The 22,972-nt window shown below is 34.1% G+C and overlaps 1 protein-coding gene across 2 annotated transcripts in view; it reads left to right on the top strand.

Annotated features, from left to right (window-relative positions):
• Positions 1-22,972, top strand: part of PSME4 (proteasome activator subunit 4) — a 132,814-nt gene that overhangs the window by 90,377 nt on the left and 19,465 nt on the right. For both annotated transcript variants that reach the window (XM_069071707.1, XM_069071706.1), the window contains 14 exons: positions 264-317; positions 774-903; positions 1,736-1,817; positions 3,515-3,668; positions 5,695-5,764; positions 6,995-7,120; positions 7,714-7,866; positions 8,459-8,563; positions 10,018-10,109; positions 10,801-10,932; positions 11,443-11,651; positions 12,301-12,386; positions 19,063-19,191; positions 20,286-20,441. In XM_069071707.1, the coding sequence (XP_068927808.1) occupies positions 264-317; positions 774-903; positions 1,736-1,817; positions 3,515-3,668; positions 5,695-5,764; positions 6,995-7,120; positions 7,714-7,866; positions 8,459-8,563; positions 10,018-10,109; positions 10,801-10,932; positions 11,443-11,651; positions 12,301-12,386; positions 19,063-19,191; positions 20,286-20,441 (1,678 nt within the window). The remainder of the gene's footprint in view (positions 1-263; positions 318-773; positions 904-1,735; positions 1,818-3,514; positions 3,669-5,694; positions 5,765-6,994; positions 7,121-7,713; positions 7,867-8,458; positions 8,564-10,017; positions 10,110-10,800; positions 10,933-11,442; positions 11,652-12,300; positions 12,387-19,062; positions 19,192-20,285; positions 20,442-22,972) is intronic.

The raw sequence follows: 22,972 nt of genomic DNA, 5'->3' as shown, positions 1-22,972 counted from the left end.
ACTAAATTAATGAAAAGAATATTCATAAACCAATCACTTTTTTCTAAGATTTGGTTAAAAAAATTTTAAACCATGTTACAGATTAACATGTTTCTCTGAAAATTCTAAGTATGTGCCTGATGAAAGAAAATATTCAAATATATTTGTCATGTTTGTTGATTTGAGCCTAATTGAAGGCTGGTTATTCTATGTGATTTGATGCTCAGCTCTATTATATTATGTAGTATTTAAATACATATTAAATGGTATGCTTGTTCTTTTAGGAACTATGAAAACTTGGTACATACTTTGTTAGACTGTGTGGATCAAAGAAATCTGTAAGTGTTCTGTGCATTTACTTTTACATTCTTCTATTCATGACAAACATTTGACTTCAATTTTCCAGGGTTCATTTAAATTGCATGCAAATTATCTCTTTCACAGTTAGAAGCCCTTATGATAGTTTTAAGTCCTGAAACCTGGGGCAGATAGTTCCAAGGATGTGACTTGTCTTATCTTCAGATGAATTTTTTCCTCTTTGACCATGCATATTGAATAGCACAAGATAAGGGGAATTGTAAATCTACTTAAATATAAAGGTCATTTGAAAAGGGTCAGGAATGAGAGAGGAAGGAAGATGCAGAGGAAAAAATTGAATGCTTGTTAGTAATTATTGGAAAAATATTTGTGATATTTGTCATTAAGAGGTTTTGGCTACTTGATTTTTAGTAACATGTTACAGTGGAGGAGGTGTTGGTGGTATAAGTAATGAATTTTATTTCATTTTCTTTAAGGCCCTGGAAGTTTGAACATATAGGCATTGGCTTTCTGTCCCTGCTGTTGAGAGATGACCGAGTTCTGCCTCTTCGTGCCATAAAATTCTTTGTACAAAGTCTCAACCATGATGCAATTGTGGTTCGCAAGGTAGGCTTGGCTTGGTTTCAGATAAAATTTGAAGTTTTAAGATTTTATTTAACTAAACTTGAGTATTTTCCCATTAAAGAATAACCAGAATTTAAGAATATTTCAAAGGACCATATTGCATCAGTTGTTGCAATGCATTTTGTTTTGATCTATAAGGCAAAGAAAATATAGTAGCATGAAAATTTTTATTTCAAAGTAAAATAATTATTATCAGCTTATAATTGTTTTTAAAGCATATTTGCATAGATAGGAGAAATTATAGTAGAACTGTTTTTAAAGCGAACTTTGAGTCAGGTGATACACCTGGTTTTTCTGGGGCTAAAGTATTTCATTGTCAGCTGCCCATTTTTACTTTTTGATTTTTCTGTCCCTTTTGGCAAAGGTCACTTTAAGTGTCCTGTAACTTTTTGGGATAGCAGTTTAGGTGTCTTGGATTTTTAACTCAAGTGTCAAGGGAATATAGTGAAACAAATAAATTTGTCCCAACCTACATGTAGTCTACTTTCTGGTTTTCCTGTTTATTGGTTGAATCTGAAATCTTTTCTTCATTGTGAAGGAAATATAACTAAACTGAACCAGTCATTTATACTTCCAAAGCAAAATTCCTACATTCTTCTTTGAACTGATTGAAACAGATTATGGTGGAAATGGTCCATGCCAAAGTCTTGGATGGAGTTGCATGCTAAAGCCATTCCACTGAACATGTAGAATTTGAGGGATTTCCCTGTTCTCAAAAAGAAAGAGAATCTGGCCTCTGCTGATAGCATGGTATGCAAATACTTACTAGGTTTTTAAAAAATTAATGAAGTCAACTTAAAGATTTCTTTTCTAGATGGCTATCTCAGCAGTTGCTGGCATTCTCAAGCAGCTGAAGAGAACACACAAAAAGCTTTCCATCTGCCCATATGAAATCAGTAAGTGCCACCTAAGATAATTTAGCTCCTCTTTGATGTTTTTAAATGTTTTCATTCAAATTTTCTCAGAGTTGATTCACTGAATCCATAGATAATTTCCTCAAGGGTAAATATAGTAAGCCTTTTTGAGCATCTGATACTTTTTTATTTTTTAAACTCTAATAAAATACATCGTAAAAACTCTGTTGAGTTCACTTTCCAAAATAACTCAATGATAAAATGAAAAGCATTTATTAAAGGAGATTCGATATTTGTTTATATTTATTTTTAAAATCTAAGTATGTACCTTTTGTGCATGCTTGGTGTTTTCTGTGCATTTAGTATTCAGCAATAGAAGGGTTTTCTGGTCTGATTTAGGGTCTGATTAATTATGATCATCTGTTAAACCTTATTTCAAAAACTTGAAATACATATTTTTAAAATTTCCTTTGGCTGCCACATTTTTATATTCTTACTACAACCACTCTCAATTTACTTCCAGCAGAGGAACCTAAAGTACATTTTTTTTTCTTGGGCTCATTTCTTTTACCAAAGCAGCACATAAATCTGTCCCTTTAATTTGCATTTATTTCAACAGTGTTTACAAAGAAGGTTTATTTATTTTATATGAGTGAAAGATAATACCAATTCTATTATCATATTACTCTCACTTGAGACACATGTAGATTTGTTTCCATACTCAATGTGATACAGAATTGACATTAAATTTGGATATTGAAATAGAGATGTAGCTATACTAGATAAATGGCAGGAGAGTGTTGTATGCCACGCAAGTAGCAAGTCAGTTGGTTTCTTTTATCCTCAAGTTTTCCTAATAATAATGATAATAACAAATGACAGTTATGTGGTACTTTATGTTTACAAACATTTTAAAAATATTACCTAATTTTATCTTTATAACAACTCTAGGAGGCAGCTACTCGGATTTATCTTATGAGGCAGATAGTTAAGTAACTTGCCCAGGGTGTACATGAAGTCACATTTGAATTCAGATCTTACTGACTCTAGGTCAAGGGCTCTATCCACTGTGCCACCTACCTCCTTTTTATCTCTAAAATAAAGAAATCGTGTTAGATATTCTTGCATAACAGACCTAAGAGGTAGGTAGGTATTATCCTTATTATGCAAATATAGAAATTAAGTTATTTATCCAAGGTCACAAACTAGGAAATAAATGCTTGAGGCCAAATTTGAACTTCAGTCTTCTGATCTCATCCAGTACTATCCTTTCTATTCCCGCTACTTCTAAAAGAACATGGCACTGGAAGGTTTTATAGAGGTCTCTACAAACATTGTTTTGTGATTTCATTTAGTTTAAAGACTGAAATCTAGGGGTGATAAATTTATCTTTTTGCATTGAATATAAATCTGAAAAGATGTCTTAGACTATTCCTTAAATCACACTTTTAAGTGTTTTTTTTGTTTGTTTTTTGCCTTTTTTGGAGGGTATTTGGGGTTAAGTAACTTGCCCAAGGTTACATGGCTAGTTTTTCTGGTGTGGGTGTTAAGTGTCTGAGACTGGAACCGAACTCGGGTTCTCCTGACTCTGACCTAGCTGCCCCATGTTTGGTTTTTTTTTTTTAAATAAATGAAGCAAATATTTCTGGGAAAAATAGAAGTGCCTTTAAAACTACAGGTGAAATAAGTGTTTAAAAAGGAATTTTAAAATACATAAAATAAAAATTTTCTTTTTGTAGGTACTACTCCTAAACCCTCCTGCATTCTTGCTGGTGACAGACCTGATAACCAATGGATGCATTATGATAGTAAAAATATACCAAGAACTAAAACAGAATGGGAATCAAGTTGTTTTGTGGAGAAAACACACTGGGGATACTATACCTGGCCTCAGTGAGTCTTACTAATGTGGATATTTGTAACTTCATTTCATTGAACAACTACTTTTGACTTAATTGTAGTATTTTAAGTCTCTAGAAGGTGTAAATCAGAGATAGGCATAGGTTCTAGCGAAAAATAGCTAAGGTAGTTGTTACTAGCACTTTTTTTCTTTACTCATTTTTTTCTGCTGGAAGGAATCTGGGAAATGTTGCTAAAGATTACAGTGCCAAATTCAAGAAAACATTATTAGAATGTTTTTTTCTAAACCAAGAAAGGGTTAGAGTTCATCTGGAAAAGACAGCAGTAGTCATGAAAGACCAGCATGGCTTTGTCAAACTAATTTCTTAAAAACTGACTTATAGGTGTTAAGATTAGAAGACTATTCCTTCCAAGTCTCAACTAAAAGTTGTACCCTCTCCAAAGAAGCCTTTCCCAGCCCTGTCTAATTTAGCGCATTCCCTTGAGATCACCTTCAGTTTATCTTGCCCGCCCGCGTGTCTGCTTCATGGTTATCTCCCCCATATTAGATTCTGAGCTGTGGAGCAGGGAGTGCATTTTGCCTGTCTTTGTATCCCTAGTACTTAGTAGTGCCTGAAACATAATTAGTGCTTAATAAGTGGTAGTTGACTTTTACAGACTGTTTATTAGTGACTTAGATAAAGCCATAAATGCCATGGTGGTAAAATGGGCACAAAACTTAGAAAGCATAATAAGCATATTAGATCATAGTGTAAGGATCCAAAAAGGTCTTGACAGTCTAGAACACTGGACAAAATCTAATCAAATAAAATTTAATGGGCATAACTGTAAAGTTTTACTTTGTTTACTAAACCATCCTCAAGACAGGGGGCATGGTTTTCCAACAACTTACTTGGAAAAAATCTGAGTCTTTTAGTAGAATAAAAAACTGATATGAGTCAATGGTGTGATATAGCCGCTAAGACACTAAAGCAAATTTTCATTTTCTGAGTGTAAACATATATATATTCGGGTGTGAACCTATTATTTTATTCATAAGAAACAACCATTTTAGAGAGTCATTTGAAGCATTAGTAGGTTAAGCAATTTGCCCATGGTTACACAGCATACATCTTTCAGAGGCAAGACTCAATCTGCTTTACATCTAAAATGTCTTACCTCTTTAAAACTCTATTAAATCATAATATTGAGAATTAAGGAGGTGGTAGTAGCACTGTGCCCTAGCTGGGCTGCATCTGGATACTTGTGTTCATTTCTGTATACCACATATTTCAAAGATCATTGATAAACAGGAATTCAACCAGTATAGTGAAGGATTTCATAATCATGCAGTATGAGAACTGCTTTGAACGAAATGGGGATGTTTACCCTGGAGAAAGGAAGACATAAAAGGAAATGATTTATGGCTGTCTTGGAGGGATGTATTTTTAAACTGGGAAGAGTGATTAAACCTATTCTACTTAGCCCCAAAGTGAAGAGCAAGCAACACTGAATCGAAATTGCAACAAGGCAAATTTAGGGTTAATGAAAAGACACAGTTTGAGCTCACCCAAAGTAAAATAATAGTATGTTTCAAATGGGAGTGGTTTCATTCAATGAGGTCTTCAAGCCAAGGAATTTCTCTTGTAGAAGAGATTCTGGCTTCAGGTGTGCATTAAACCAGGTGATATTATGTGACTCTTTTTTCTCTTACTTTTCTTACCACTGTTTTGGGCCTGCCTATAGGTACTGCTTGACTTCATCAGTAGCAGGGTTAATAAGGTTGTTGATCACTCCTTTAAATCATTACAGTGGTCATAGTGGAGTGTTTTTTTATTTCCCCTGTAATTTGGTTCCTTGTGCAGAGTAGATAACGCAAATGTTTCTTAATAATGCTGGCACACATTTGTAAAGCTATATGTACCTGTAGCTAAAATGCAGTAACATGTTTTCCATGGCTCTATGCTAATGTATGTGCCTTATATAAATTTATGTGTATACACATATAGGTATGTGTGTATATACATATGTGTGTGTGTGTGTGTATATGTATATTTATAGTTTGTTTAAATAAATTTAGGAATATGGTTGTTTATGCGCCTGCAGAAGAACAACCCAAACTGGGCAGAAGTCGGGAAGATATGACTGAGGTAAGCTTTTGTTTTTATAATACATAAGCAGGTATTCAAGATGACTCAGAAGCACCTTACTTTTGACCAAAAATTCATCTTTTATCTCAGGTCAGCTGTGACTGAAAGCCATTTTGAATTCATATTATACAAGATATCCTTTCTCTGTTCCCTATCCTTTACCTACTTGTTGGGGGTCACTCAGTTGAGATAGTTTTTGGTTGCTTTATGTTCATAGGTATTCCTAAATTATAGTCTCTAATATACAATTTAGGGCTTGATTATATGTCATTTCATAAATATTTTTATTGATTGTGTATATTAGTCCTAAATTCTATTATTTTTGAGGCAAAAAACTCATGTTCTTCTGTAGTAGTATTTCATTGAACATTATAGTTAACTGGTTGTTGTGAGGAAAAAGCATTATAAAATATAAATTACTATATAACCCTAAGCTTTTTTAGTTGATTGATTCAAATTGAATACTTTATTATGCCTTGCTTAGAGCAGTGTCATCTCTATACTTAACGAGTTGTCCAGAAAACTTAGGGGCAGCTAGGTGGTGCAGGGAATAGAGCACTGGCCCTGGAGTCAGGAGAACATGAGTTCAAATCTGGCCTCAGATACTTGACACTTACTAGCCATGTGACCTTAGGCAAGTCATTTAACTCCAGTTTCCCTGCTCTTCCTCCCCCTTCCCCCCAAAAAAAGACAAAACAGAAAACTTGATTCCATCAGAATTTTGGGTAGATCCATTTATGAAAACAAGGTAGAATAAATTATGTTGAAATTTTTATTTTCTGATACGGAGAAAATTACATGTTTTAAACCATTTCCTAATATGATAATGGAAAGCTCAGGGATTATTTTGGGTATTTTCTAAATTACACGATGGCATAATTGCTTAAATCTTTCAGCAAAAAATATGTAGGTCTTAATTCACAGTAAAACTATTTGGGATCTCATACTTGTGACTTGAAGATTTGAATAGAAGTAGGTTAGCTGCAGAAGTAGATTAGAAGGCTTTGAATTTGAATAGTTCCTCTTAAGAAAGTAGAAAAAGATTATTTCTAGGATAAAATTTTCATGATAGTAATACAAATTACCTCTACAGTATTATTATTATTAGCTATACAACCTACCTCTACAGTATTATTAGCTATCAGCAAGTATTAAAAAGTAGAATTAAGAATTTGCATTAATGGTGTTTTGCATTTTAAATTGTTTTAATAATTTTTTTCTCCTCTGTAGGCAGAACAGATTATTTTTGACCATTTTTCCAATCCCAAATTTGTTGAGCAGTTAATAAATTTTCTATCTTTAGAAGACAGAAAAGGAAAAGACAAATTCAATCCTCGTCGGTTTTGCCTCTTCAAGGTAACTAAAATGTCATCATTACACATCAGCTTTATGGCTTTTGATTAAAAAGTACAGCTTGTGGGGCATTTTAAGATGTGGACCTTGGAGTGCTTAAAATTCTTAGTTTTCTTTTTTTTTTTTTTTTTTTTTAAATTTTTTTTTTTTTTTTTTTTTTTTTTTTTTTTCAAATTCTTAGTTTTCTGTGTGTTTGTAGCGAGTATGATCATATTTTTAAAAATCATATCTATTCAGGAAATCATATCAAGTATTATTTTAGTCAACCTAGGATGATGATGGCTGTTCTTTTTGATAAAGCCAAACCCTTGGTAGTATTTGCTTATGAACTTTTGCACTCATCATGCAAAATGTATAATTTACACATTACATAAAATTCTTTTGTTTATGAAGTATTCTTAGAGTATTTGTTAATTTTAGAATCCCTGTGTATATATTTTATTTCAGGTGAAAAGTCAGTAAGACTCTTTGTTCTCCAATTTTTAAATAAAAACAGAAGATTTCAGCAGTAGTAATGTAAATCATTTAAAGAATTAGACAATACATGAAGGTATGCTTTTGAATAATTGTGTTTTTCCTTTTAATTATTCTAATAGGGTGTGTTCAGGAACTTTGATGATGCCTTTTTGCCAGTTTTGAAGCCTCATTTAGAACGTCTAGTTTCAGACTCACATGAGAGTACCCAGCGGTGTGTTGCAGAAATTATAGCTGGCTTGATTAGAGGTTCTAAGCATTGGACATTTGAAAAGGTGTGTGTCTGTGTATGTTGTGTGCATGTGCACAACACTTATAATAAGTTACATTTCCCTATCAGTATGTGTTACTCATGTACTTCCCAAGTAATACGATGCTGTATTTTTTTAAATGAAAATTTCCAGTTTAAAATATATCTCTAACTGTACTTTACTGTTTTCAACTGTTTTCTTTATTCATCCCACTTCTGATCCAAGATCAACAGTGAAGGCATGATATGATATGACAATTGGCTTTCCTTAGACTATTAGAATTTGGGGCAGGTAGGTGGCACAATGAATAGAGCACCAGCCCTGGAGTCAGGAGGACCTGAGTTCAAATCCAGCCTCAGACACTTAACACTTACTAGCCATGTGACCTTGGGCAAGTCACTTATCCCCAATTTCCCTGCCCCCCTCCCTCCAAAAAGCAAAAAAAAATGTTAGAATTTAAGCTCACTTTAAACTGACTAAACTCTTTAATAGTTGTGTTAAAATTTCTGAAAAAAATTTACACTCTTCATTTTTTTACAGGTAAATGAAAACTTAAGTTTTGAAAATAGTATGTTTTGGATAACAATAACCTTTACCTTTTGTTTTGATTGAGCAGGTGGAAAGACTTTGGGAGCTTCTGTGTCCCCTGCTTAGAACAGCATTATGTAACATTACTGTGGAAACATATAATGATTGGGGAACTTGTATAGCAACTTCCTGTGTAAGTTCTCGTGCTACCTTCTTTTATTCTGAGAATTTGTTAAATACAACAAAGTAGTGGTCATGGTCTGCACCATCATTTTAAATCACTTTTTAATGAAAGAGAATTGCCATTTTAGTCAAATAAAATATAATGTCTTTTCTAATTATAAATTTTCCTTGATGACCTAAATTCCCCCAAATACCTATATTAGTCACATATGTAAATGTGACTAATCTGATAAAATTGTATTTAAATTTGCTAACAATCTTTGAAAAAAATCCATGTATATATTTAGCAAAATTTTATCCTCACTTTAGAAACTGTCAACAAAAATAAACATTCAGATGTACTCAAATTTTAAAATGACATTACATGAAATAACAAACTATTATTAAATATTTCTTTGTAAATTTTAAGTGAAATAACACAATAGCAAATGTTTGTTTCTATATCCCCTTCTAAACTTCTTTAGGATTCTGTTGCCTTAATTAACTTTTTTATATAAATTGTATTAAGTGTATATGTTATGCTAACTTTGCTATCTTTAATCTATGTCAGCTTATTTCTTCCTCAAATTCTTTGTATTCATATTTTTCATTTATTATGGCATAGTTATAATTTGTTCAGCCATTTTCCCAGTTGTTGGATACATGGATTGTTTACAGATCTTTGCTATTATGAATTTTGTTAGTGTTTAGTGACTTTGGATTTATCAAAAAAATATAATAAATTGTGTCCTTTTGGTTCTAACACTGTATTATCTCTTCTGTTCCATTGATTACTTTTTTTGTTTTATAAATCTAATATTGGATAGTCTAAGCAATTATGTAATCTGGCCATTCACTTTCCCCTCAGTCCCCTCCCCCTTTTAGAAAATTAATAGACGTAATAGTAATTTGATAATAATAATAGAGATGACACACAGCATAAGGGCTGGGGTGGCAGCCACAGTATGAAGAAAACCTGCCTCTAACACAACCAGCTATGTGAATCCTAAAACAGTCACTTCATCATCCAATGCCTTAGTTCTTTAAGTATCCCTAAGACTATATTAAAATTGCAGACAAATTGCTTTTTTCTGCATTAGTAGGAGTTTCAGAATGAGATATTCTGCACATGGATGAAGTCACAGGTTTTTAGGATATCACTGCTCTACCCCCCCCCCCCCCCAAACACACACACACACGCGCACCTTAATCTTTAAAGACCATCTTCCTAGCTTTGTCACTAGTTATTGAACGTGTCAATTGAATTGGACAACTGTTATTTTTCTGGCATATCCTAGTGTGAGAGTCTTCATAAATGATGAATTTACTTTCTTAATCAGTTCTGACCTAGGCCTAAGAGACATATGTTTTAATATATTGATTTCATCTTTGCATTCAAATGATCTTTCTATTTCAAGTCTTTACATACTAATTGCAGAATTGTAGATTCCCTGAAATGATATTTGGCCATATTTTTCGATACAGGAAAGCAGAGATCCTCGGAAACTTCATTGGCTATTTGAGTTGTTACTGGAGTCTCCATTGAGTGGTGAAGGAGGATCTTTTGTAGATGCATGGTAAACCATAACAAATTTTTAAAATTAGCCTTTAAGATGTTTTTGTCATCAGTTCACATAATAAATAGAAGTAAGCTAGGTGTATTTATTGCCATTGTAATCTTAATGATTTTTAGATCTAGTACAAAAAAAGTCAGTTAACTATATAACCATCTTTATTGTGGAAACAAGAATAACGTAAGGTTTTTAAAATTAAAATATCCAATCATTTCAGCCTTCTTTACGAAATATTTCATTAGAGAGCTGTTATTGAATTATAGTATTGACCAGTTGAGTGTAAACAATTCGTATGGTCACCCTCTACACTTACAAGGGAAAGCCACTGAATAGTAAATTGACCATAAAGGAGGAAAAAGGAGAGTAAAAGACCTGGAGAGATTAGAAAAAGAAAACTGATAAGAATCGGTTCTACAGCCAGGTATATTTGCTTATGAAGCAGATCAACTAATGCTTTGGTGACTGAGTTTCTTTGTGTATTTTACCCCCTTCACAGTGAAAAGCAGATGAAATTTATGGGAAGAAACTTTATATAGGCATAAAGAGGCTTATTCTTCATCAATTATGAGTCAGTGGTATTTTTGTGATCATGGTTACTATCTGAGAAAATTAAAGTAACTTCAATGTAATGATGAGCAGTTGTCTTTATTAATGTATGAAGATAAATGATGAAGATGAAATTTTATTTTTTTAGTCGACTTTATGTACTGCAAGGTGGGCTTGCCCAGCAAGAATGGAGGGTACCTGAGCTGTTACACAGATTACTGAAGTACTTAGAACCCAAACTCACTCAAGTTTACAAAAATGTCAGGGAAAGGATAGGGAGGTGAGTATTGCTTTCCCCTTTGTAGTTTAAATATTTTTTGCATCTTTGTTTTTCTTTTTTTTTTTAATCTGTGGTCTATATTGGTTATATTTTGAAGGGATAACTTAATTTTCTAGTTGACTCCTTCAGTATATTTAAATTTTTTATATTGTTTGTACCGATCTATATGTTAATTTCTTTACCTACATATTTACTTATGTGGATGTTCTTGCCATTTGTTTTAATGGTTTTGAATTTTGCCTCTTCAACAGAAAGTATCAGTTCCAAGCTTGGTTACATAATCCTTTTTTAACATTTAAAATTTTTCTCTTTGGAAATTTGACTTGAGAGTGCTGTCATGTTATATCATATGAAATGGTTGGAGCAAAAAGAGTTATAGTTGTGTCAAGTTACACTTTAAAGCAATTCAGAAAATATGTTTAATTGAGTCATAACTTCTAAAGATGAGGTGTATTCATGTGGTCTCTATTAATGTATTTCTTTTTCTACTTTGTGTATTTTGTTTTACAGTGTACTGACTTATATATTCATGATAGATGTTTCTTTGCCAAACACTGCGCCAACAAAGTCTCCTCGTGTTCCTGAATTCACTGCCCGGATCCTGGAGAAACTAAAACCCCTAATGGATATAGATGAAGAAATCCAGAATCATGTTATGGAAGAGAATGGAGTTGTTGAAGAAGATGAAAGAACTCAGGGCATCAAACTATTGAAAACTGGTGAGTCACTAAATTATGTTACTAATGCTAACACTTATAAAATTAGCAAAACTCATTGAAAATTGATACTTTTGGGGCGGCTAGGTGGTGCAGTGAATAGAACACTGGCCCTGGAGTCAGGAGGACCTGAGTTCAAATCTAGCCTCAGACACTTGACACTTACTAGCTATGTGACCTTGGGCAAGTCACCTAACCCCAATTGCCCTGCCTTCCCCTCTCCAAAAAGCAAAAAAAAAAAAATGAAAGAAAGAAAAAAAATTAATATATTTTTTAACATACAGTCTTGAGTTCAATAAATTCATTTTTTAGCATATTCATTTCCCTGTTTGGTATTGATCTGTGCTGATTCAATAGTGTATGAAGTTAATTTCATTTTATTTTTGTTATATTAAATGTAAACTTTGAATAGACTGGAAAAAGAAATTGATTGTCGGATAAGTTGATGTTTCTTTGTGAGGCCCACATCAGTGCAACAAAAGGATTTGTGTAGTGCCATTGTGTTACATCATTCCTTTATGTGGAAAGGCTATCGAGTGAGTGTCATTCTTGCTCCCCAGTACTAACAGAGTTCTGCGATTCCATTATATGAGGAACCCTCATTCTTCTCATACTTATTGATCACTGAGTCTACAATTCTGTCCCCATACAGTACTGAAGTGGCTGATGGCAAGTGCAGGACGATCCTTTTCTACAGCAGTCACAGAGCAGCTCCAACTTTTGCCGTTGTTTTTTAAGGTACTATCTGTGTGCTGGCTGTGAGGGTGTGTGTCCCTTCCCAGGCTCCCTCCTCTGTGGTTGGGGATGGGTGGTGATAGGATGATGTATCTGCTGATAGGACCTGTGGTAGCAGTAGATGAAAAAATGCTGAGCATAGAGCTGATAAGTATCTGTTAGAATCAAACACCTACAGAATAAAAGAATAATCCTGAGCCTGTCTCAGATTGTACTGTTGTAAGACATTGGTTATTCACTGATGATGAATAGCCAGTTTCTGAGCTATTTTAATTGGTTAGATAAAGGATTTCTTTTTTCTTTCTTTAAATAGTATTTTATTTTTTCCCCAATTACTGGGTTGGGTAAAGGTTTTCTAAAAGAAAATCACCAGTAATTTTGGTGAGAAGCCATTTTTTGAGTTAAAGTTGCCTTATAATTATATAGAGAAAAAGATTAAATTCACAATCTTTTAGTATCTATGAAAGTTTAATGCTTGAAACTATAAAATAAATATTCAAAGAAAAATATCTTTGGTTGCATATGACCTCATCTAATCTAAGAATATCAGTGCACGGTGATAGATGAATTGTAGTAGTTCAATATTTGCTTCATTAGATGATGATGCCAGGACCAAAGCCATGTTTCTATTCTTGTATAACTCAAGTATTGTTGCAGAAAGAAAATATCTCTGTAGCTTACACTGCATTTTTTCTTCTGGTCTGAATTTGTTGATGTAGGGAAATAAACTACCTCTATCAATGTAGATTGACAACTCTTCCTTAGAGTTGTCTTAAGAGTCTTAGCGGGTTACATGGGTGGAATGAGAGTTAAGCAGTTTGCTCAGTGCTATGCAGCTGAAATGTATCAGAAATGAAATTTCTGATCTAGGTCTCCCTGACTCAGTTGCTGACTCTGTATCCACTATGTCATGCTGCCTTTCATACTTTACTGTCTAATTATGCTGTACTGTCTAAAAATTAATTTTAAAAAACATGAATATAAATAAATAGACTTGATTTGTTCAACCACAATTACAAACACACAAGGCTAGATGAAATCCTGAATTTTGTTGTTCAAAACAACACATGATTAGCCTATTGATATCCTAGGAAGTTTCTCTACCCCTCATTCTCTCTCAGCTTCTCCCACCCCCAGTTTTCTTCCTTTCACTAGCTATATCGCCAGTGTGATACCCGTAGCAGGCGCTATGAATGTGCATGTGTATTTCCAAGGTAAATTTGAAAAATATAAATAACTCTCTTCCTCAAAGGGAAAACCAAAATATTATTCAGATACCAGAAAGCCAATTCCACCATGGTAACAAAGAAGTTTATACACATCACCAATTCGGGGAGCACCAACATCCCCAAGCCTTCCCTCCCTCAGACCTCCCCTAGGCAAAATTGCCCCCTTCTCACTTATGCTAGCTGCTCTGCCTTTCTCTCTCCCAGCTGTGCCTTCCTCTTTCTTCCTGTTCCAGCCATTCAGCAAGCTCCTCCAACCATGGGCTCCATGTGACTCGGGCTCCATGTGACTCAGGCTCCATCACAGCAGTCAGCTGGGCCTGAGCTCAGAACATGCCAAGTAGGCCTGTTAATGGGTGGGAAAGATCTTCCCATTCCATTAACATTATACTAGCAAAAAGAGGAATCTATACTTGCTGTCTATACTTTCTTACTTATACTCACTTCTAAATCCTTTACCATCTTGCTTGACAGCCCACCATTCTACCAGAATTGCTCTTTTGAAGCTTATCAGTGATCTTATTACTATTCAACATGATGGTCCTTCTTGACATCTCTTGTTTTTGATGCCTTTGTCTTTTTGACACTTGAATGTAGATTGACACTTTAGGTCTTTAAGAAATCAGATTTTTTTTGTTAGTAGGTTGTTTAGGTCTAATTGTTCTTATTTGTGTTTCTCAATAGTAACTGTTTTGTTCAGATAATTATTTATTATTAAAAACTGTAGGGTTTTTTTTTGAGGGGGGTGTTTTTACTGATGACTTCCTTTTCTAGAAGATAGATGACTGATAGCCCTCTTAGGGAGAGAATTGATGTTTAGAGCTCTGGGAGATGAAAAAATTTTGGTTACCAATCTTGTTGGTAATAGTTATTTTTATTTTCTAGAAATTGAAAACATTTGGGTACCATTTAAAACCGAGTGATATTTGGTTCTTCAGATTTGTCTGGGACCACCTAAATTAGATAACTCATACTATTCGAAACTAGAAATAATTTGCGCTTTAAATTGTTATCTCTTATTCTCCTTCAGCAAGAAATAGTCTTAATATTGTATACCTAAATAACTCTCAATATTTGAGCCTTAAGAATCCCCAGCTGTATTAATGCAGCATTTTACAGATTCTTGTCACTAGCCTAGCAAGGTGATTCATAATAAAGTCTCATATTTCTTTACAAATAAAACCAAATAACCCTCCTATCTGCCCTCTCTTTCCCCTGGTTTGCATGATACCCTCTCCTAGTTCTCATCTCAACTAATCTAAGTATTCTTCATCTGTCTCCTTTGCTGAGTCATCATCCAACTTTTTCTTTCCTTATATATATTTATTTCAGACAAGCAAAGGTAGTGGGAAAGCAATTCTAGGGAATTGGAAGGAAGACATTTATTTATAAAATGGTGTAACAGGTTGGTTTTAACACTGTTAATAACAAGATTTTGTAGTGCTTTATACATTTTAGGATATTGAAATTCAAGAAATTAATAGTGGGACAAGAAATCAAATAAATAATTTAAGTCAGCATATTTATTTGGTGCCTTTTTATTGTTTAGTCAGTTAGTAATGTTTGGCTCTTTGTGACCCCATTTGGGGTTTTCATAGCAAAGATACTTGAGTGGTTTGACATTTCCTTCTCCAGACCATTTTGCAGATGAGGAATGGAGGCAGGCAGGGTTTAAGTGACTTGCTTCATGCTCAGGGTTACACAGCTAGGAAGTGTCTGAGTCTGCATTTGAACTCAGGTCCTTCTGACTGCAGGGTCAGCACTCTCTCTGCTATGACCTGACTACCCATCATTTGATTTCTATGTGGCAAGACATTGGGGATTCAAAGAAAGATTTTTAAATCCATATTTATTTAAGAATATCATAGTTATCATCAGCTATTCTGAATTTATATTCATTCTAAGAATTGTTGAACAAATTTGGATACTATAAGATGGGCATATTGATTATAGTTTTCTAGCCGTAATGCATGGGAAAAGTGACAACTAAGACTTTGGGGGAAATACTGTTTTAGACCGACAGTATAAGAATATACAATAATATATGTATATATGTTCATTTGTATAGTAGAGATGAAATTCTAAAGATCAGTGAAATTTAAAACTTTATTGAATTTAATATTAATAGAACATATTCTCTTTCCATTTGAAAATACTATATCAAATTCTTACTTTGAAACATGCTGTGACAACAGTATGTCATTGGTAATCTAGCATGTTAGAGTGAGTGGTTTTAGGTGCCTCCATGATTTTTATAGGACTTTGAGATTACAAAATAAATAAATGAACCAATTTCATTTGAAGGAATAGATCAATCAACAGGCCTTTAAGCTTGTTATTTTTAAACCTTTATTAAGGTAGATACTATGCTAAGTACTAGAGATACCAAAAAAAAGGGAAACATGCAGTTGCTACCCTCAAGGAGCTCACATTAAAATGTGAAATATGACATGCAAATAACCGTATGTATATATGTATAGAGAGAAACTTGAGTATGGACTGGAGATGGTCTTATAGGAAAGGATACCTGGGGGGAGGGGAGAGAGGGTGGACCAGGAAAATTCTCATTGAACTGGTAAGATGAGCATGTCCATATACAAAGTAGAATAGACAAAAAGGATTATACATGAAACTGCACATCTCCCTTTGCTGCTTTTCCTTTTTTAAGTATATAATAAATTCAACTTTTAACTCTCAAAGCTAGCATGCTTGTCTGTGTTTCCTTCTGACCTTATTTTCTCTGCATTCTAAAATGCTTGTTAATGACTTTAATTTTTTTTAATGAGCCTGTCATCATTTTTAACAGGCCAATAAGATATCATTGCATTTTGTATACTATAATATTTATTCCATTCTCTAATTGATGGGTGCCATCTCATTTTCCAGTTCTATACTATAATAAAAGAGCTGCCATAAATATTTTTTCTTTGAACTCTGAAGTATAGGCCTCATCTTGGTGGTGGTTGTTATTTGTCCTTCATTCTCAAAGAGGACCAGTGATATCAGGAAGGTGATGTCTTGACTTGCAAATGAATTGGATTTAAGTGAGGCAGGGCTGTGCAAAGTCACCAGCCTCCCTCTCCTCCAGAACCATCCTAGGTCAAAGGCTATCTTCAATTTACTCACTCTTGGGGCTTAAGGAGCTTAAATTTTAACAGGGGAGACAATACGTATGTATGTAAGTGTATAGAGAATATATAAAAATGACTAAAAATTTGTTTAGCAACAAGAGCATCACAAAAAGGTTTATGTAGAAGGTGTTGAGCTGAATTTTGAAGCAAGCAGTGGATTGTAAAAGGCAAGGATAAGGAGGGAATTCATTCAAGGCACCGTGGATAGTCATTGGAAAGACACAGAAACAGGAGAAGGGAGAATAGAGTGTATAAAGAGAATTAATATGTTAAAGAGTATTGGAAAAGGAAGAAGAGGCTAGCTTTGGAAGAGCTTCACGTGCCAGACAGGTTATATTTGATCCCAGAGGAAATAAGAAGCCAGTGACAATTATGGAATAGAGGGATTGATAAAAGATTAGGAAAACTACTTTTGCAGCACCATGGATGATGGAAGTAGGAAGAGACCAGATAAAAGTCTACTGTAATAGTCCAGGTGAGACCATTAGAGGTTTTTTCCTACTCATTTTTCATTTTGTGGTTTGAATGGAAAAATAAAAGAACTCCCCTTAGATCTTCATATGGGTCTGACTTGGCATAATAGTTTTTAACTTCATTTTGTCTTCATTATACCAGTAGATGAAATAAAATTGAAAATGAGACAATAAACTCATTTATCAAACTAATTCTGGGAAGATGACCAGACTTTGGTGAGGATCAGAATCAGAATTGTAGGATATTAAATATCAATTTCCTTCATCTGTTTTAAAAGGGTGTTGGGGGGTGGCCAGGTGGCTCAGAGAGTAAGAGCACCGGGGCTCCAGTGTCGGGATGACCTGGAGATCCAATCCCGGGCTCAGATACTCAGCACCACACCCAGAAATAACTGGCTGTGTAACCTTGAGCAAATTACTTAACCCCGATTGCTTAAAAAAGAAAAAGGGTGTTGGGAGGGAGGTTTGGGGGAAAGGGCTGGACAAGATTGAAGCCAATCCCATCAACTACTGTAATTCTGTGATTCTCTGGAAATATAATTTAAATGTTTACTAAGCATATTCAGTAACACAAATTGCAATAATAATAGGCCTTAGTGAATAAAAAAGGATTACTTAGTAGTTAAAATATTAACAAAATTCAGTTCATTTAAACAAGTATTTATTAAACCCATATATTTGCAAGGCATTGTTGTAGACATTAGTTAAAAGCCTACCTTCAAGGAGTTTACATTTAACTGGGGGATACACATACATAGATAACTATAAGATATTTTGAGAAAAATAAAAACACTGATTACTGCAAGTAACAGCAAAGGATTTGCTATCACCTAATCTGAATCCAAGAATTCTAAGAGCTACAGGTAAAGAGAGAGAGAGACTGACTACATTTCAGATGTTACGCATATGGCCTCACCAGGGAGAGGAACAACAAGTAGGTCAGTTTGGCTAAAACATAAAATGCATAAATGAGGGAGTAATATGAAGTGAGTATGGGAAGGCAGATTGAATTGGACCCATATTGTATTGGGTTTGACATGCCAGAATGCTTCTTAATGCCTAGAAAGGTGTCCTATATAGCATAAACATTTACCCTGTTGTCTTGTTTATAATTTTAATCTTTCATAGAAAGTGCTACAGTAAATTTTATACCAGCAACCAGTGTTCAAATTCTCACTGAAAACTGGGCGGCTGGGTGGCACAGTGAATAGAGCACCGGCCCTGGAGTCAGGAAGACCTGAGTTCAAATCCAGCCTCAGACACTTAGCCCACACACACAAAAACTAGCTGTGTGACCTTGGGCAAGTCACTTAATCCCAATTGTGTCCTCCAAAAAAAAACTAATGTAGCTAATTTAAGTTAACAGACAGCAATGATATGGTGACTAATAGCTGCAGGCTTGTTTGGATTCAAGCCTGTCTTTGATCCATATTGGCTTGCTGAATTTGACTTAAGTCACCTCAGTACTTTGAGCAACTTCTTAAGTCTAAGTTGCAGAATAGTTACTAATCAGTCAATGGACAAGCTTTTCTATTTGCTAGGACCTAAGGATACAAAGATAAAAAGGAAACTTCAGTGCAAAGAGTTTTCTTATAAGAGTTCTTTATATTGATGAAACCACAGAAACAGAAAAGGAAAAACCAGTCAATAATTATGCCAAATTTAGTTACCCTGTGACTATCATATTTTGATGGCTCCAAGGATACAGATCTCAACTTATCTGTATCTTCTCTGCAACCATTAAAATGTCACTATAACTTACTGATTTTTTAAAAAAAATCTTTATTTAGAATATATTGCTATTCAGCAACAACTGCTTTCTAACTTTTTGCTTATTTTTATTCCTTAGATTGCCCCAGTTGAAAATGACAATAGCTATGATGAATTAAAAAGAGATGCAAAGTTGTGTCTGTCATTAATGTCTCAGGGGTTGCTTTACCCTCAACAAGTGCCTTTGGTGCTTCAGGTGCTAAAACAAGTAAGTGATGACTGAACTAAGAAGAATGAGCTCTTTTGGGAGCATGTGGAATTTGTGGTGCTTGTGGAACATCTGTTGAAAATGTTGAGTATGCAGTTTGTATTATGGTACTAGATCTCAAGAGAGACTAGGGCTCAATATATAGATGTGGGAGTTTTCTGCATAGAGGTGAGAATTGAAACCACTGAATTGAGCGAGTGTAGAGAGAAGGTGGCTTTGGACAGAATCTTGAACACCCTGAGGGAACTTGCTATGGAATAAATCTAGCAAAGGAGACAAAGAACAAATAGAAAGGTAAAAGAACCTAAAAAAAGTCAATGTCACAAAAACCCAGAGAACATTAATATCACAAAGTCTCTTCTGAAGTCTACTGAAACCACACTTTGGTATTCATTGATGAAAATAATAATAGTTAAATTAACTTTTTAAAACTCTTTAAGTGTGGGGCGTCCAGGGAGCACAGTGAGTAAGAGCACTGGCCCCAGATTTGGGATGACCTGGGATCGAATCCGGGCTCAGATACTTAGCACCACACTCAGAAATAACTGGCCGTGTAACCTTGAGCAAGTTATTTAACCCCAATTGCTTTAAAAAAAAAAAAGTCTTTAATTGTTATAAAGGACTTTATATGCATTCTCTCATTTGATCTTCACAACAGCCTTATAAAGAGATGACTATAGCTATAGTCTCTCCATTTTGCTAATGAGGAAACTCATGTAAGAGAAGTAGTAAGTTGCCATGGTCAGTAAGTGTGCCAGCAGGATGAATTTGTATCTAAGTCTCATCTCCACTCCAAATGAAATGGTTTTCCTACTACTTTCCCTCCCTGCCCCCAATCCCAGCAGATAACCACCAATTCCCACTGTCTCCTATCATTCCTTCCTTTATGTTTCTACCTAGTCACCAAATATTCTTAGACACTAGATCATTGAAGTTTTTGCTTAAAAGCAAATAAGCAAATCAAATTGACCCACTTAAATTCATGAAAAGCAAATTACATTAGGTTGGAATATAGTGCCACTTGATAAATTCAGTAGTGTTTTCTTTAAACTTTTGTTTTTCATGTAAATTATTTGCTTTTTTTTTTTTAACAGACAGCTAGAAGCAGTTCTTGGCATGCTAGATACACGGTACTGACCTACCTCCAAACCATGGTATTCTATAATCTCTTTACTTTCCTAAACAATGAAGAAGCAGTTAAAGACATCAGATGGCTTGTTATAGGTTTGTTGGAAGATGAACAGCTAGAGGTAAAATTAGAATTTTTCTTTTATTCTAATTAAATAAAACTTAATCTTTTATTTTTTTAAGTTTATTTTTATTTTTCAACATTCACTTCCATAAGTTTTAAATTTTTATAACGAATAGGAGAAACCATGAGGAACTAAAAAAAACCAAAATAACAAACAACAAAAAAAGAAAACCCTTCTACTTCGCTCTGCATTGAGACCCCATAGTTCTTTCTCTGGATGTGAATGCCGTTTTTTATCATGAGTCTTTTGGAATTGTTTTAGGTCCTTGCATTTTTGACAAAGGTTGTCTATCAAAATCAGTCATCGCACACTGCCTCTGTTACTGTGTACAATGTTCTCCTTGTTCTGCTCACTTCACTCAGCATCAGTTCTTATAAGTCTTTCAGGTTTTTCCAAAGTCTGTTCATCTTTTTTTTATAGCACAATAGTATTCCATTACATTCATATACCACAACTTGTTCAGCCATTCCCCAATTGATGAGCATCCCCTCAATTTCCAGTTCTTGGATACCACTAAAAAGAGGTACTATAAATATTTTTGTACATATGGGTCCTTTTCCCATTTTTATAGCCCTTTGGGCATAGTTCCAAATTGCTCTCCAGAATGGTTGGATCAGCTCACAGTTCCACTAACAGTGAATCAGTGTTCCAATTTTCCCATGTCTTCTCCATTTATAATTTTCCTGTTTTGACATGTTAGCCTTTGTATTCTTGTAAATTTGACTCAGTTCTCTATATATTTTATTTATTTATTTTTAATTTTTTTTTTCTTTTCAGAGGGCAATTGGGGTTAAGTAACTTGCCCAAAGTCACACGGCTAGTAAGTGCGTCAAGTGTCTGAGGATGAATTTGAACTCAGGTCCTCCTGACTCCAGGGCTAGTACTCTATTCACTGCGCCTCCTAGCCGTCCAACTTCTCTATATATTTTAGAAATGAGGCCTTTATCGGAGTCACTAATTGTAAAAATTTTTTCCCAGTTTTCTGCTTCTCTTCTGATCTTGGTTGCATTGGCTTTGTGCAAAAACTTTTTACGTAATCAAAATTATCCATTTTACATTTCATAATGTTCTCTATCTCGTTTGGTCATAAATTCCTCCATTCTTCATAAATCTGACAGATAAAGTATTCCTTGCTCCTCTAATTTGTTTATAGTATCAGCCTTTATATCTAAATCATGTACCCATTTAGACTTTATTTTGGTATATGGTGTCAGACATTGGTCTACACCCAATTTCTGCCATACTTTTTTCCAGTTTTCCTAGCAGTTTTTGTCAAATAGTTCTCCCAGAAGCTGGGATCAAAGCTTACTCTTCAAAAAATATTATTACATAATAAAAACAGCAGTCAGCAAATCTAGTATACTTTAAGGATTTGACACAATCCCTTCTTAACATAGCTCTTGCAGGTTAAGAGTTGCTATGTCCTGTCTTCGAGCTTAAAATATATTTATCATTGCAGTTGTCTTTTAATGAGTAGTTTGGATACCTTAATTAAAATTTTCTGTACTTATGCATGAAAATCAGACTGGAAATGAAAATTTATGGGCCCTTTTCTTGGAGAGGCAGATAACAAAACCCAGCAATTAGAGTGGAAATGGTATATAATTAGCCTCTAATTTCATGAACTTTTTTTCTAGGTGCTCCCTAGAGCAAAGTCTTGTAATTAATTAGTTATTAATTCCAAAGCACTGAAAAATGGAGTCTTAATATTAGGAACTGGATGGAAATTACTGTAGCTCATTAATTTGCTCATTTTGTGGTCCAGTTCCTTCCATTCTAATTCTGGTATTTGTATTAGCACTTTTTGCGTCATTTAGTAACCTAGTCCCTTTATTATTCAAAAATTGCTAGTCAGACTTCTGTTAGATTTCAGCTTACGCTTTTTATAGCAATTAATATAAAGTTGTTCGCTTTTTAATAATAACCTTCAGACATGAAAATAGAGATGAAAGTCTCAAGCACTCATTGTTAACACACTAGATTTAAATTTAACCTGTTTCAAGTATGAGAATACTATGTTCAGCTACTTATAAAGTATCTTTTGCTAAATATGGGCCATCATATTTATTGAAAGTTTATCATTTTGTATCTGCACAGAATGTCTGTTACTAAATACCATGTCCAAATGCCTAATTATAAATGTATCCTCTTATCATTAATATCCTGCAGTGAATTCTTAGCAGAAGTCTAAAGTGTTTCATGGTTAAGTATGAGATGGTACCATTGAGAATCTTTCTCTTCTGGAAGTTCCAGTTGTTTTACTTATTTAAAACTGAGTCTTATCCTTCTTAAAATCCTTGGGACTGACAAAAAAAATATACATATAAGCCGATACTGAAAGTTAATAGCCTATGAAATTGATGAGAAAGAGAATGGTTAATTCTCTTAAATGTGTGCTGCAACTAAATGATTGATGGAAATTGTCGGTTTGTAATTTCTGAATTATTACTAAAAACTAAGAAGTTTCTACTAATTTATAGCATTTCTGTAACAGTTTAAAAGTTATAATAAGTGATATAGCATATATT

This window comes from Petaurus breviceps, unplaced genomic scaffold (genome assembly GCF_028583685.1).
Source record: "Petaurus breviceps papuanus isolate PSGF00001 unplaced genomic scaffold, PetGlider_PUasm1.0 90842, whole genome shotgun sequence".
Taxonomy (NCBI): Eukaryota; Metazoa; Chordata; class Mammalia; order Diprotodontia; family Petauridae; genus Petaurus; species Petaurus breviceps.
This window is presented reverse-complemented; position numbering and strand designations above follow the sequence as displayed.